The sequence below is a fragment of the Bos indicus x Bos taurus genome, chromosome 10 (genome assembly GCF_003369695.1).
Source record: "Bos indicus x Bos taurus breed Angus x Brahman F1 hybrid chromosome 10, Bos_hybrid_MaternalHap_v2.0, whole genome shotgun sequence".
NCBI lineage: Eukaryota > Metazoa > Chordata > Mammalia > Artiodactyla > Bovidae > Bos > Bos indicus x Bos taurus.
In genome coordinates, this window is record NC_040085.1 from 70368542 (window position 1) to 70384227 (window position 15686).

Consider the following 15686-nt stretch of genomic DNA (forward strand, 5'->3'; position numbering starts at 1 on the left):
TCACGCTTTCTCTAGTTGCAGCGAGTGGGGGCCGCTCTTCATTGCAGTCCATGGGCTTCTCCTTGCAGTGGCTTCTCTTGTCATGGTGCACAGGCCCTAGGGCGTGCAGGCTTCGGTAGTTGTAGCCCATGGGTTCAGTGGTTGTGGCCTGTGGGCTCTAGAGTGCAGGCTTAGTAGTCATGGCACACAGGCTAGTTGCTCTGCACAATATGGAATCTTCCCAGACCAGAGATTGAACCCATGTCCCCTGCGTTGGCAGGTGGATTCTTATCCACTCTACCACCAGAGAAGTCCTCCTGTGCCAGATATGTGTAAAATGTGGAGAGCTGGGGGAGGGAGTAACCAAATTAGAATGAAGGAAGAGATGCTGTGAATATCTGGGCATATTTGTTTGTCAACTGCAGTTAAAATGAAGACAAATGACAAAACTGGTCCTTCAGGAGAGACAGATCCTGTTCAAGTTAACAACTGCATTGTAACTGGACAGTTTAGACTAATTTGAATGTTTACTTACGGATGTAATGGCATTTACTTAATGTCCTATTGTAGAGAAGCTGTATGTTAGTAAATTGATGTATCTTTGTTTCACAAGAGGTTATACTTTCAACTTAGTAAGAGAAATTCTTTTGTGAACTAGGATATAATTTGTAAATTCATGCTGAATTCAGAGTGGGATTCATTGACTTATCATTCAAACTCTGTAGATACCCTGTGACTAGGTAGGGCAGGTTGAGCAGAAGGTGTGAGCTTGAGTTCTTTCCTGTAAACTTTTTTCCAGTAGCACTCAGATAGTGGAAATGGCTGAAAAAGATGAGTATTAGCAGCCTTCCAAAAGCGTTGGTCCAAGTTTCTGTTTGTTCCCTGTATGATTTTGAATGCTGTAAACTTGTATGTTTTTTAAAAATGTTAATTTTATGCTGGAGTATAGTTGACTTACAATGTTTCGGTTTCAGGTGCACAGCAGAGTGATTCAGTGATATATATATATGTCTAGTCTTCAGATTCTTTTCCCATTTAGGTTATTACAGAATAATGAGTTCTCTGTCCTTGTTCTATTTTATATATTCAACTAGATGATCTATTTTATGTATTCAACTAGATGATCTATTTCATATATTCAACTAGTGTGTTTTATGGAGAAGCAAACAGACATTATCTGATGTCGTATGTACTCTATACCACCCATCAGTTTTCCAGGGCTCAAGCAGGCACAGATCTTTTCTAATTCTCACTGACACTGACTGGGCCATGGGTTATGGGACAACTAGTTTAAAACACACTGCTGCTGCTGCTAAGTCGCTTCAGTCGTGTCCGACTCTGTGCAACCCCATAGACGGCAGCCCATCAGGCTCTCCCGTCCCTGCGATTCTGCAGGCAAGAACACTGGAGTGGGTTGCCATTTCCTTCTCCAATGCATGAAAGTGAAAAGTGAAAGTGAAGTTGCTCAGTCGTGTCCAACTCTTAGTGACCCCATGGACTGCAGCCTACCAGGCTCCTCTGTCCATGGGATTTTCCAGGCGAGAGTACTGGAGTGGGGTGCCATTGGCCCTCTCCTAATGTCTGTTTAGTGAAGGTGTTTTTTCAATTTCAACGTACCTAATAATACATATCGCTTATTTGTGACTTGAAGCATTAAGTTTTAACTCCAGTCTTTTCCTTTTTCTCTAGGCAAATAAAGGAGAGACTGAAGAACCAAGTCATTCAGATGAAGGAGGAAGTACCTGGTTTCATACCAGGCCTGGCAATTTTACAGGTATTATGATAGTGTGTTTCCACTAGTATCTTTCTTCCTTTCTCAATCTCTCAGTAGTACTTAAGACAACAAGCACATCAAAGTTCTCCCTCTTTTTTGGCTTCTGTGAAGCCTCAGACCTTTTCAGTTTCTCTGTGCAGGCTACTCCTCTTCAGCTCAACTTCTGCATGTGGACCTGCCCTGGCTCTTGGCTATTCTTTGGGGGTACTTTTCCCTAATCCAGCATCTCTTGATCATTGGTCTTAGGACCCCTTTACACTAAAAAATTTAAGACTTCGGAACTTTTGTTTATATGAATTTATCCATTGATATTTTACTATATTAGAAATGAAAACTAAAAAAAAAAAAGAAATGAAAACTAAGAAGTTTAAAGATACTTGTATATTTTAAAATGCCAATAGTAAGCTCACTAGATATTAGCATTAAGTAGTATTTTTATGACTTAGTAACTCTTAGAAACATTGGAGTGAGAAGAAGGGCATTGTTTTACATTTTTGCAAAACCCTTTACTGTCTGGCTTAATAGAGAACAGCTGGATTCTTATCCACTTTTCAGTCTCTTCCTCTGCTGGTTTGATTGAAATATATGAAGAACCTTCACATATATCTGACCTTATACAGACATATGGTTGTAAAAGGAAGTGTTCTTTTGATATTCTTCTCAGATGATTGTGGTTGTTTTTCTTTAGTACTATAAGGATTCAGTAAGTAAAATTTTAAAAAGGTAGTTGCAGTGTGAAATCTGAAACTGTTATTAGTGAGCTTCCGTATTTTGTTAAGTCAGAATCTAGTTTTATGTTACAGTTTGAATGGATACTTACCTGTGTGTGGTTTTGTTATGTTCTTCGTTCCTCATCTGAAAAATAATGGTTCACTGAATTATACAAATCTCCCAAATGTTAATACATTTTATTATGTGATATTTTAAAAAATCATAATCATTACTGTCACCAACAAGCTCATCAGAAAAGCCTGTAAGTGTTGAGAAGTTGTCAAGCTCATAGGAAGTACATAAATACCAATTTTTGCTTGAAAGCTCCAATTTTGTCATTAGTTATTTTCCTTGGAGTAGCAGGCTCGCTTTATCCAATTTTGAGAAAATATTTGCCAAATGTTCAAGCCCCAGTAATCATTGTTTGTCAGTTGTTCTTTCGAGTAAATTTGGTGTTTCATTAAAAACTGGCCAGTTCTGCTTGCAAGGCAAGAAAGCACAAATGCTTTTCCTGGTGACAGCCACTTCTGTTTATGGCCCAAGTGCTTTATGACTGCTTCCCCATTCTTTATGCAGAGTATTTAAAAGACATGGACTCAAGGATCAAAGTTTAATAAAAATAATTTTTACTGCATCAAGAGCACTTCTAAGTGAAATTGGTGTGTGTGTTGTTTTCTTTTTTTTTACTGAGTGTGTGTGACAGTGAAGGATATCCTTATGACTAGTACAGTTTGGGGCCATTGTCTTGATTCTTACTAAGTCATCAGCAGTCTTACCCGCCATAACTTTTGCAGCCTTATACACATGTCAATACAATGAAAATGGCAAATGACATCATGGTATTATGATGGCACTAGCAGGTCTTCTAAAAGGGTGTTGGGGTTCCCCAGGAGTGTATGATCCACACTTTGGGAACCATTGCCCTGCACAATTTCATCTGAGTTCCAGACTCTTGGCTTCCAGGACATCACTCCCTTCTCTAATCTTTTTGCTTGCTGTTCCTGTTACCTTGACCATTTAAATGCCAATGCTCAGCCCTCAGACCTCTTTTCTACCTTATTCTTTCTGTAAGTGAGCCCCCAGGCCCATGGCTGCTTGGGAGAATACTTCCTAGCCAAGATTTCTTCCAAGAGCTCCAGGTTCATCCAGTAAGAGGCCTTCAATAAAAAGGCAGAAGGTATTTCATAAATACGTGTCATGTGGACAGATGTACAAATGAATGTCTAAAGGGTTTATTGGGACGACAAGAAACTGATAGCTTGCATTTGAAATTCCGTTCGAAACACCTGGTCCCTCACGTCTCATTTCTTTCTGTATGTGTGTCTCCATATATATCATTTAATTCCTTGCTAAGTTCTGTTCCATGTTCTCTAAGAATTTCAGAGTGAATAATATCCCCCCCATTGCTATACATTATCTGAGAGGCCTTAGTTGACAAGAAAAGCACCGAAGGCCTGTCGTTCTGCTTGGTCTGTTCTGTGCTTTGATGGATTTTCCTTTTTTATTTTACAAATTGCTAAGAATCAAAGGTATATGTTGTGGGTGTACACTTGGTACATTTGTGGGACCAGTTATTTCTTGGCTTATACTTGTGAATTGTTTGTTGTATGAAGAGTAAATGTCATAGACAAGAAATCTGTCTCTGTAAAACCCTTTTTGTAGCAATAGAGAAGGTTTTTTTTCCCTGTTTTTAAAATTGACTTCCAAGCTCCTATTTTAAACTTATTGATTGCAAAGTGTTTTTGTTACATAAATGCTGTTCTGCAACTTGTCTCCTATGCTCTTGCCAATAAAACAGTGGTAGAATATTTTAATCTTGCACTTTAGCACCAGAAGCAATGTCATTCTATGATGCAATGTTATTCTATGATGCAATGTTCACAGATTATGTTGTAATCACATCTGTGCTGCCTCAGACCTCTTTTTTTTTTTTTCCACCCTGGGGACTGGCACCACCATTTCCCCACATACTCAAACCAGAAACCTGAGCTGTGTCTTGTCCTCTCTGCTCTCCACATCATAAGCTCTTGAGACCTCTTCCCTCCTTTCGTATATTTATTTATCTTAAAAATCATTTTGTTTACTTTACTATCATTATTATTATTGGTTGTGCTGGGTCTTTGTTGTTGTGCCTGGGCTTTCTCTAGCTGTGGTGCCCAGGCTTCTCATCGCAGTGACGTCTCCTGTTGCAGATCACAGGCTCTAGGGCACACAGGCTCAAGAGTTGTGGCGTGCAGGCGTGGTCACTCCACAGCATGTGGAATCTTTCTGGACCAAAGATCACGCCCATGTCCCCTCTATCAGCAGGCGGGTTCTTATCCACCGTATCACCAGGGAAGTCCATTTTCCCTCCTCTTGATTTCTGCTGCTCCCACCCCACTCGGGCACTAGTCACACGCTTACAAACTTCTGATCTGGATGCTTCCAGTCTGTCCTTTTACCTGCAGATGCCACCCTTGTCAAAATGCAGATCTGATCACAATCAATCCAGCCACACACACTGCCCATCCTATGCAGAAGGAATGACAGTACTGTTTATGTAATGTCTCTGTAGTTCAAGTGATTGTATGTATTTCTGGTTGTTCTAATTTTTATCTTACCCTCCCCCCTCCCCACACAAAATGGGAGCTGTCTTCCTGTAGACACAGTAATGAAACCAAGCAGAAGCCTGTGGGGTCCCATGTGGTACAAATCTTCCTGTGTCCCCCATTTCTCGTTTGTAGGAAATAGGCTTAATTCAGCCTCCCATAGGGCAGATTCAAACAGTTGCTTATCAGGGAAGGGAGGGGATGTAGAAACACAGGAGAGGGACTGTCTGGAAACAGTAGTACAGCACAGCCTTGGGGCAGGGTCCTGGTTCCTTCTCAGGAAATATATATAAAAGTAGCTTTGAGTTATTCTTCAGAACTAAGGCTCCCACACAAGTGAAGGATGGTAACTTCAAGCTGAGCACAAGATTCCTAGAGCACTGCCCTGTTTCCTCACCACCCAATCTGAAGAAAGTCACACACTCTGTAGCTTTCAACCTAAGTCTTGCCTATAAAATCTTTTCCCTGGAGCAGAAGAAAAACTAATGAATAAACCAGTATCCAGGATATTTTACGTTGTAAAACAGGAATCGGATGACCTTTTTGTCTTGTTCAGTTGCTCAGTCATGACTGATTCTTTGTGACCCATGGACTGCAGCATGCCAGGCTTCCCTGTCCTTAACCATCTCCTGGAGCTTGCTCAAACTCGGTCCAGTGACTCAGTGATGCCATCCAACCATCTCTTCCTCTGTCGTCCCCTTCTCCTGCCTTCAATCTTTCCCAGCATCAGGGTCTTTTCCAGTGAGTCAGCTCTTCACATCAGGTGGCCAAAGTATTGGATCTTCAGCTTCAGCATCAGTCCTTCCAGCGAATGTTCAGGGTTGATTTCCTTTAGGATTGACTGGTTTGATCTCCTTGGTGTCCAGGAGACTCTCAAGAATATTCTCTAACACCGCAGTTCGAAGGCACCAGTTTTTCGGTGCTCAGCTTTTTCTATTGTCCAGCTCTCACAGCTGTGTATGACTGCTGGAAAAACTGCAGCTTTGACTGTGTTTATCAGCATGTTGGCCTTTGTTGGCGAAGTAATGTCTCTGCTTTTTAATATGCTGTCTAGGTTTGTCAAAGCTTTTCTTCCAAGGAGCAAGGGTCTTTTAATTTCATGGCTGCAGTCACCATCCTCAGTGATTTTGGAGCCCAAGAAAATAAAGTCTGTCACTGTTTCCATTTTTTCCTCATTTATTTGCCATGAAATGATGGGACTGGATGCTGTGATCTTCATTTTTTGAATGTTGAGTTCTAAGCCAGCTTTTTTCAGTCTCTTTCAGCTTCATCAAGAGGCTCTTTAGTTTCTCTTTGCTTTCTGCCATTAGGGTGGTGTCATCTGATATTTGAGATTATTGATATTTCTCCCAGCAATCTTGATCCCAGCTTATGCTTCATCCAGCCTGGCATTTCGCATGATATACTCTGCATATAGGTTAAATAAGCAGGGTGACAATATATAGCCTTGATGTATTCCTTTCCCAGTTTTGAACCAATCCATTATTCCGTGTCTGGTTCTACTGTTGTTTCTTGACCTGCATACAGGTTTCTCAGGAGGCAGGTAGGATGGTCTGGTATTCTCATCTCTTTAAGAATTTTCAAAAGTTTGTTGTGATCCACACAATCAAAGGCTTTAGCATAGTCAGTGAAGCAGAAGCAGATGTTTTTCTGGAATTCTCTTACTTTTTCTATGACCCAGCAGATATTTGATCTCTGGGTCCTCTGCCTTTTTTTAAATCCAGCTTGTACATCTGAAAGTTCTCAGTTCATGTGCTGTGGTTGTACTTGTTATGATGTGATTTGATTTGTTCAGTCACTCAGTTGTGTCTGACTCTTTGCAGCCCCATGGACTGCAGCACGCCAGGCTTCCCTGTCCTTCAGCGTCTCCTGGAGTTTGCTCAAACTCATGTCCATTGAGTCGTTAATGCCATCCATCCATCTCATCCTCTGTCATCCCCTTCTGCTCCTGCCTTCAATCCTTCCCACCATCAGGGTCTTTTTCAGTTAGTCAACTCTGCATCAGGAGGCCAAAATATTAGAGCTTCAGCTTCAGCATCAGTTCTTCCAATGAATATTCAAGATTGATTTCATTTAGAATTGACTGGTTTGATCTCCTTACTGTCCAAGGGACTTTCAAGAATCTTCCCCAACACCTCAGTTCGAAGCATCAATTGTTCAGCTCTCAGGGCTGGGTAATTTCCTAGGCTAGGAAGTAGGAAGATTATTCCAGTTACTTTGGAGAAGTGGCAGGGATTTCCAGGAATTGGGCCACTACCCACGTTTTGGCCTTTTATGGTCACCCTGGGAACTGTCGTGGTGCCTGTGAGTGTGTCATTTAGCTTGCTAATGTATTGCAGTGAGCATATAATCAGGCTCCACTGGAAGTAGATGGCTCTACTGCCATCCTGTACCTAATGGATTCTAACCGATTTTTGTGGTATCCTGTTCTTTAACGGTTGTCGTTCTTTTAACTGTTGTGCCCTGCCCCCTTCCCTTCTGTCTCAATAGGACCTTTTTTGGATGATGTAATTGAACTCCTTCAAAGAAGAAATTGGTATTTCTGATAAAATGCTTAAGTGATTTTTTTTAATATAAACTATAATGGGATTAAGATTTGTTCTGGGAAACCAGTGTGCCATCCACCCACTCGACTGTCAGTCAAGAAATCGACTGTTCTTCAGCTAAACATTCCTTTTGCGTCCAGTTTGAGAATGATTGTGTAACCATTTTCCCTATTAGCTGCCTATGCTGAGTGTTTCACCTGGATCCTAAGAGGCGTTTTCCTTTGCCTTAGGATTACAATCAGACTTTGATGTATGCTCGTAACTCTCAAGCTTTTTTTAAAAACTAGTGGTCATTTTGGAGTTTTAGAAAAATTCCTTCAGAAACATCCAGACAGAAATAGCAACAACAACAAAAGACTTCAGATTTTCGTAATACTAAATGCCAAAGACAGCAACCCTGAAGGAAAATGTTGTGACTCCAAACTTGGCCAAATTTGTCCTTTGAGTGCAAAGACGGCAGAGAGAGATTTTCAGGTACACATGGACTTGGGAGAATAGCCCACACCTTTCCAGGAAAAGTGACTTACAGGTGTATCTCAGCTACATCAGAGATGAAGATAAAGTATAGAACAGTTGTAATTTATTAAAAAAAAAAAAAACAGCAGGGAGTGATAAAAACCATTTAATCTCAGTTAACTAATTATAGTTATGAATATGGTCTACTTAAAAAACATACAACCTAAGAGCTGTGAGTCGTTTATTCAGTGTCTAACTGAAGGCTGTACCCCAGGAGACAGCAGTAGTCTCTCCAGTTGCTCAGAGAAACTGTTCCAAAGAGTTCGGAGGAGGAGCCAGTATACATCTGTGAATGTGGACTGGGGATACAGGCAGTGAGGATCTCAGTGAAAGGTTAACTGCGGGCGCCAGGATCAGATATCTCAATGATTTTAGTGCTTTTCTGTGTGTGAGAAGATGCGTGAATCTGGGGTCATTGACATTCTTCCTAAGACACACATTTTAACTGTCTGAGGGGCCCACACATCCAAAACATGGAATACTGCAACCTGAATTCCTCTCAGGGTGGACTTGCAGATCAGTGACTGTGGTGGCTAATGACATGATCCTTACAGAACTGGAATGGCAGGAGGCATCGTTTGTTTACAATATAAGGAAAAACAAAATACTCTTACCTTTTTTATTTGATCTAAAAATCCCGTAAGGTATTAAATCTGGTAACCAAATCAGTGAAGGTTGGATGATAGGGGCAAAGGTGAAAAGGACAGGAAAGATGAGCTTAAAATCCCTAAATTTCCCTAAAATCATAGGGAAATCCTCCCAGTAAGCAGCTAATGCATTTAGGTGCAGAAAACCAAATACCCTTCACTGGACTCCTCTGGCTGTCTTGAAATTCAGCTTAGCACTGGCAAAACTTCATCACTGAAGTGATGAAGTGAACAGTTAGGCCATGTTCTGTGAACCTGTGTTCCGTGAACCTAAGGAGAGCCTCCAGGAACAGCATCAAGTGACTAAGCCCGGAGCTGCTCTGTTCCTAGGGCCAGCTGCTTTCTCCAGAGTTGCCCTGTGTAAAGCAGCCACACATCACTTATCTCTGGTGTCAAGGGACCTACAGTTTTTCCCTCTACAGTTTGGGGAGAAACCAAACTTATTGTGATAAATCACCCCGAGAGGACATTTCATCATTGAAAAGAGCAAATGTCAGCACTGGGGGAAATATTTGTAAAGGAAATTTTTTAGGTAAGTGATTACAGTGAAAACCTATGTATATCCATGATTAAAGAAACAGGGACCATCTTGAGACCTAGCATGGTGGGTCGGAGAAGTTGGCTTCTGTATACTCTTTCCTCTCTGTCTTGAGGGCTGCAGACTGCCCTTTGCCTGGCATAAGCGAGTGTTGTGTGTGAGCTGGGAACAGTTCGTTGCACCCTCGCTGATTCCTCTTTTCTGTGGCTGAGCCTGAGAGCTTTGCCCTGCCCCCAGATGTGGGGAGAGGGGCCAGATGTCTTACCAGAGCTACGGTGTGTTCTTGCATGTTGACAGTTCCTCCGCCCCCCTGCCCTGTTGCTCTGGCTCATCCGCTTGCTGGCAAGCAGAGATTCCCCATGGTTTAGGCAGGCCATTGCTCCCTCAGTTAGTTTCCAGAGCAGGTGCTGAAGTGTCTTTTCTTTGAGGGTCAGGCGTGCTTTGCTCTGTTTGGTACTGCCTGCTGTATTCGCATCTCCATGCTGTCCCGGCATCCTCCTTATTCTCCTGTAAAAGTTCTCGGGAGCAGGAGTCTCATAATTAAACATTGCTTTTATCAAAACTGAAATTTTATAAGCTTTGCCATACAGTTTGCCTTTCCCTAATCATCCGATTTGCATGTTTTTATTATTCCAGGTTGGCAACAGAGATGACTCTAATCTTTATATAAATATGAAGTTGAAGGCTGCTGAGGAGGTAAAGCCCAGAAAAATGGTGCCAACACCCCACCTCAGCTCCCACCCTTCCCCGTCTCCGGTTCCTGTCTGTCACCCCTTGCGCTCCTCCCACAAAAACTTTCATCACCCACAGCAGACTTCAGGTTATCTATTTTTCAAGTTAGAAATGGGTGACAGAGCTTGGGCCTGTCGTTGGCCCTGCAGTGTTTTCGAGTCAGTGATCTGATTCTAAAGAGCAGGCGTAGAGAACATAAACGTGCCTCAGTTCGGTGGCAACAGTTAACAAGGGAAGGATGGGGGATCAAAGCAGGAGACTCATTCTTCAGGACATGTGAGGGTGGAATGACGCCCGCCTCACTTGCTTTGGTTTAGTCACATCTGCAGAGGAAACAGGCCCATGTCTCAAGTCCTTTTGCCATGTATCCGTTTTAAATGTTCATTCTTGCAGATCGGGATCAAAGCCACGCACATTAAGTTACCCCGGACGGCCACGGAATCTGAGGTGAGCAGTTAGGAGTCGGCTATTAAGAGGGCAGCTGAAGTGCTTTTCTTACTGGTTTTAGTTTCAGAGAACTTTAGGGGCTGATACATTCAGCACACAAGAGACCTCCAGATAATTCTTTGTCTGCACATTCAGCCTCCAGAAAATCTTTGAAAATCAGTAAATGGGGCAGTGCCAGCTGTGAATGTTGGGTACTTGCAGTGTAATTGCCCATGTTTTGCTTCCAAATCACTTGCGATGTTCATTAAAAACTGATCGTTGGCCTGTCGTTTTGTGTACTTTAAAAATGAAAACGTATATTTCATTTACATGCTGTTCAAGAATAGGCAGAACAAATCTTGGGTGAGTCAAGCCGCAACTGTGGTTGCCGGTAGGTGGGGGATTGGCTGTGACACGACAGGAGGGAAAAAGGACTTTCTTAGGTCGTGGATATGTTCTACATCCGCACAGTCCAGCAGGGCAGCCACTGACCCCATGTGCTCATTTAACTAAAATGAAATAAAATTTGAACTCCCGAACTAGCCACATTTCAAGTACTTCGGGAGCCACTATTGTGAGGTACAGATTATAGAACATTTCTGTCATCACAAAAGCCTTGGTTTAGATGATGATAACATGAATTTTACTGTGTAGCAGTAGATTATTAAAGCTTTTAGCTCTCTTATTTGATGGATTTCTTACCAGACACCTGAAGATGACCTTCTGTGTTAAGGTAAAGTTGCTCTAGAATGCAAGGTGAGAAAGCTACAGTTAAACTCTCGGTGTATGGAGGGGGCAGGGGTGAGGTAGCCTGGCTTTTGGCTTGGGAAGTGTTTCTCTACCCTTGTGATTGCTCCATGGTACATTAACTGGTATGTGGTGTGACTTTTAGGTGTTAAAGTGCATCACATCATTGAACGAAGACCTCACGGTGCACGGCTTCATAGTGCAGCTGCCTTTAGATTCAGAGAATCCCATTAACACTGAAACGTTGGTCAATGCCATCGCCCCCGAAAAAGATGTGGATGGGTGAGTTGGCTTGGCTTTCTGCACCACGTTGCTTGATTCCGATTAAAATATATTCCTATTTGAGGAACATGTCATTTTGTTTCTAAAGAGTAAAAATACCTATCACTTTCCTTGTTTTAGATTGAATAGCATCAGTGCTGGAAAACTTGCTAGAGGGGACCTTAGTAACTGTTTCATCCCTTGTACACCCAAAGGATGCTTGGAACTCATCAAGGAGACAGGTAAAAACAGAAACAAAGCACCTTTTGGGGAACGTGGTCTATACCTTTGGAGGTTTAGGGGAGATACGCTGTGGGCCCTAAAGAAGCAGGCTTGATTGGCACAAGGACCTGTATGCTAGGGGCTTCTTGACCTAAATTCTCAACGTTCTCAACAGCCCTATGAAGTAGGTACTCTTACTGTTTAATAGCTGAGAAGACATTCTCAGAGTGATCGAGTCATTTGTCCAAGAGGCAGCAGAGCCAAGATTTGAACTCAGAGTTATTTGAGTTCAAAGCAGATTATTGTGTGTGGAAAAACCAATTTGGTAATACAAATTCATATTGTCTGTAGGGTGAAAAATCCCCACCCTAAAATGGGCCACTGAGCTATTATAGTTCTAGCAAATGAATCCCTTGAATAACCAATCCCCTAGTACCTAGTCAACATGTTGGTATTTTAATTTCATCATGAATACTTTTTAGCAAAGGTTATTTTTTTTAACAAGGAAGTGTGCCCTTTTTAGAGGAAGTGGATCAGAAATTTCAAGTGGAAAGTGTTGGCTAATGTAAGTGAAAATTTTCTGTGGCTGGCAAGGAAAGGTCAAGGTATAACCCTTGGGACAGCTATTGCTGATCAGTCCTACAACTAAATTTATCCTCTATGACTTGTTTAGCCTACAGTGTATTACAACTCGATGGAAACCAGTCCCTTAGGCTGCAGCAGCTGTAGGGCCTCCACCTCCTCTTGTTGATTTTAATTAATTTTTATCTATTTAAGCTACACTGGGTCTTAGTTGCAACCTGTAGGATCTTTAGTTTTAGCATGTAGGATCTAGTTCCCTGACCAAGGGATCAAACCCAGATCCCCATACATAGGAGTGAGGAGTCTTAGCCACCGGATCACCAGGGATATTCCCTCTTGTTGATATTGAAGCAACAGTTTGCCCTAGTGAGCTTCAAGTCCTTTGCTGAACCCTAAAAAGTATAGAAAGTTACCTTATAAACACTTCACAATTTGAGGGCTTTACTTCTAGATGTTCATGGTGTTAGCATTATATAGAAACTTCCCTATTTTTGGATAGAGTTAATGTTACACAAGAAGCATAAATTGAACACAAATTGCCTTGAGTTGGCTTCAGTGGGACTGGGTGTAGGGCCTTAGCAGAGACCTCATCTCTGCTCGCCTTTGCATGGCAGCTCCTTCTCAGCTCTGCTTGGTCTCCCGGAGCAGCTCCAGCCTGTTCCATCCTTGTGCCTAAGAGTGATGGGACGGATCTTGTTGGCCAGGGGATGAAATACAGTCATTCGTCCACACTTGGGTCCTCACCCATATCAACTCTATTGCAGAGAGTATGTTGGTCCTGAGAGATGTTGGGACAGTGCCAGAAGAATGAGTACTCAGTAAACAAAAAGAAAGCTTTATATTACAGTTAGGTTCCCCTTTATCACTTCCCTGCAAATAACCCTGTGGCTCAGGCCCTAAGCCAAAAGAGAAATTTGGATGAGGAACTAAAGAATTACTGATACGAATCTTAATTTCTTTCACTTCTCTCCTCCACTCCATTAACATGCACCCTATTTCTTATAACTTTTTCCCAGGTAATGTAATCTACTCTCTGCTTCCATATGGCTGTTAAGCTGTATGTCAGGGTTTCTTTCTGCTTTGAGTGTAGGTTTTCTTCCCACTCTGCTATGACTCAGTAAATGGATCTTGGCTTAAGCTCCGCTCAAAAACCCACTTGCAAGAAGGCCACATGGACAAGTCCCAATTTTGTAGCTGAAACCCTGAGTTGCCAAAGAAGGGATGGTTTTAGGAAGATTTGTTTTTGATGCTAAGAACCTGTTTTTGTGCACTTGTTCAGAATTTTCCCATTTAGGTGGCTTGCAAAGGAGGGCAGCTTCCCCTGTTCTCTGATGCTCTCTGGCTTGTCTTTCAGGGGTGCAAATTGCTGGAAGGCACGCTGTGGTGGTCGGGCGCAGTAAAATCGTTGGTGCCCCAATGCATGACTTGCTTCTATGGAACCATGCCACAGTGACCACCTGCCACTCCAAGACTGCCAATCTGAAAGAGGAGGTAAGGGATCCAGAGTGGAGTGGAAGGGGTATGTGTGTGCGTGCACACACACGCATGCTCACATTTGCATGCACATTCCCATGTGGTGGGGGTTCTTGCGTAATGGGAATAGCTAACATTTCAGTGCCAAAAATTGTCGTGTACTTTACGTCATTATTTCATTTAACCCCTCTAACAATTCTATGATTCTTGTCTATTTTACAAGATGAAGAAACAAATTCAGGTTTAAAACTTGCCCAAATTTATACAGATTTTGTTCTGACTGTATTTTTCTCCACCAGTCCATCCCGCGGTAGATAGGGGTTAGCTGGATAGGAACTGAGACTGACCCCAGGCTGCCAGATCCCGGATACGTGACGGGGTGGCCTCAGAGGTGGAGGTGTCTAGAGGAGGATGTGGACGGTGGTCTTGTGACCTCAGTCACAGCTTGTTCTTGACACCTGGGCTCAGGAATTCTCATACAGACACATCGCATTGACAGTGCAGGCTCGTAAACGTGGGGAGAGACCAGGAGAGGCCCAGCATCTCTTTAATCCTCCCCAAGCAATGTTCTGTGGAAGGTGGTAGTTCCCACCTCCTGGGGAAGAGGCATGTAACTCAGGGACGTTGTTTCAGGCCTGTGGCTCTAAGCCTATACGCCTCCCTACCTTGCAGGTTTTCATCAGGTTCCCCATTCAGTAAAATATCTAGTGAAAGGGGAGGTTTTGACATGTGTAGGAATGAGCACAGTATACAAAGAGCTGTCAGAGACTATGCGGCCTGCATAAAATAGCAGATGACGAAGAATGTCGTGTAAAACAGGGGTGTCCTTTCCGCTTCTACATTTTTTTTTATGTGTCACTGTTAAGTTTCTGAAGTCAGAACCATCTTTTTCTAGATAAGTAAAGGTGACATCCTGGTGGTTGCAGCTGGTCAACCTGAAATGGTGAAAGGGGAGTGGATCAAACCTGGGGCGATAGTCATCGACTGTGGAATCAATTACGTCACAGGTAAGTGTTGCGGGGAAGAAGGTGGTTTCTGGAGGCAGGCTGGGACAAGGAAGATGAAGCCTAAGCAAGAACCTTTTGTCCCGTTTTAGGCTTGAAGTGTTAAGGTTCAGAGCGATCAGCCTGCCCTTGGGCGCGTGAAGTTAGTAGATGGCATAGTTGCCTCTTGGCAGGAAGAAGCTGTGATTTTAGCCACTGTGCCGTGCAGTCCCAAGATGACCTAGAGATGGGGTGGTGTTTAGTTATTAAGTCATGTCTAACTCCTGCGACTGCATGGACTAGCCCACCAGGCTCCTTTGTCCATAGGATTTCCCAGGCAAGAATAGTGGAGTGGTTGCCATTTCTTTCTCCAGGTGATCTTACTGACCCAGGGATCAAACCCGGGTCTCCTGCATTGCAGATGGATTCTCTATAGACTGGAGCCACCAGGGAAGAAGCCTCACCTTGAGTGGATTTTAGCAAAGGACAGTTAAAGCATAGTGTGATCTTTACAAACTGCTCTGAAACTCCAGGAGAGGGATACATAGTGTCAAGAGAGCTCCAGTTAGGGATTTGCAGAGGTGTTTGACCTGCACCTTTTCTAGACCAAGGATAATGCTAACATTATAGTCATGTCTGTAACTGTCCTTGAATCCTCATCCCTAAGTTACTCCTCATGGCCCTGTTTGGTTAGTAATATCATCACCGTTCTTCCTTCCCGCAGATCTGAAACCTTTCAGTTTCCCTCCCAATGATTCCACGTATAGATCCATTCTCAGTGTCACCACTGAGTGTCCCCCTCTCCAGTGGATGCACTACCATAAATGTCTCCCTGGCTTCCCTACCACCAGCTGCCTCCCACTGTGGTCCATCTGCATGCTCTTGCCAGGTTTGGGGGCTTGACGTGGACTTGTGAGCCTCTCTCTCCCGTGTCACCTGTCAGACTCCTCAGCCCTGTACT

General features: G+C 43.0%; 1 protein-coding gene across 2 annotated transcripts in view; it reads left to right on the forward strand.

Annotated features, from left to right (window-relative positions):
- Nucleotides 1–15686, forward strand: part of MTHFD1 (methylenetetrahydrofolate dehydrogenase, cyclohydrolase and formyltetrahydrofolate synthetase 1) — a 60634-nt gene that overhangs the window by 14047 nt on the left and 30901 nt on the right. For both annotated transcript variants that reach the window (XM_027554294.1, XM_027554295.1), the window contains exons 2-8: nucleotides 1669–1753; nucleotides 9936–9995; nucleotides 10425–10478; nucleotides 11350–11486; nucleotides 11607–11707; nucleotides 13624–13760; nucleotides 14638–14749. In XM_027554294.1, the coding sequence (XP_027410095.1) occupies nucleotides 1669–1753; nucleotides 9936–9995; nucleotides 10425–10478; nucleotides 11350–11486; nucleotides 11607–11707; nucleotides 13624–13760; nucleotides 14638–14749 (686 nt within the window). The remainder of the gene's footprint in view (nucleotides 1–1668; nucleotides 1754–9935; nucleotides 9996–10424; nucleotides 10479–11349; nucleotides 11487–11606; nucleotides 11708–13623; nucleotides 13761–14637; nucleotides 14750–15686) is intronic.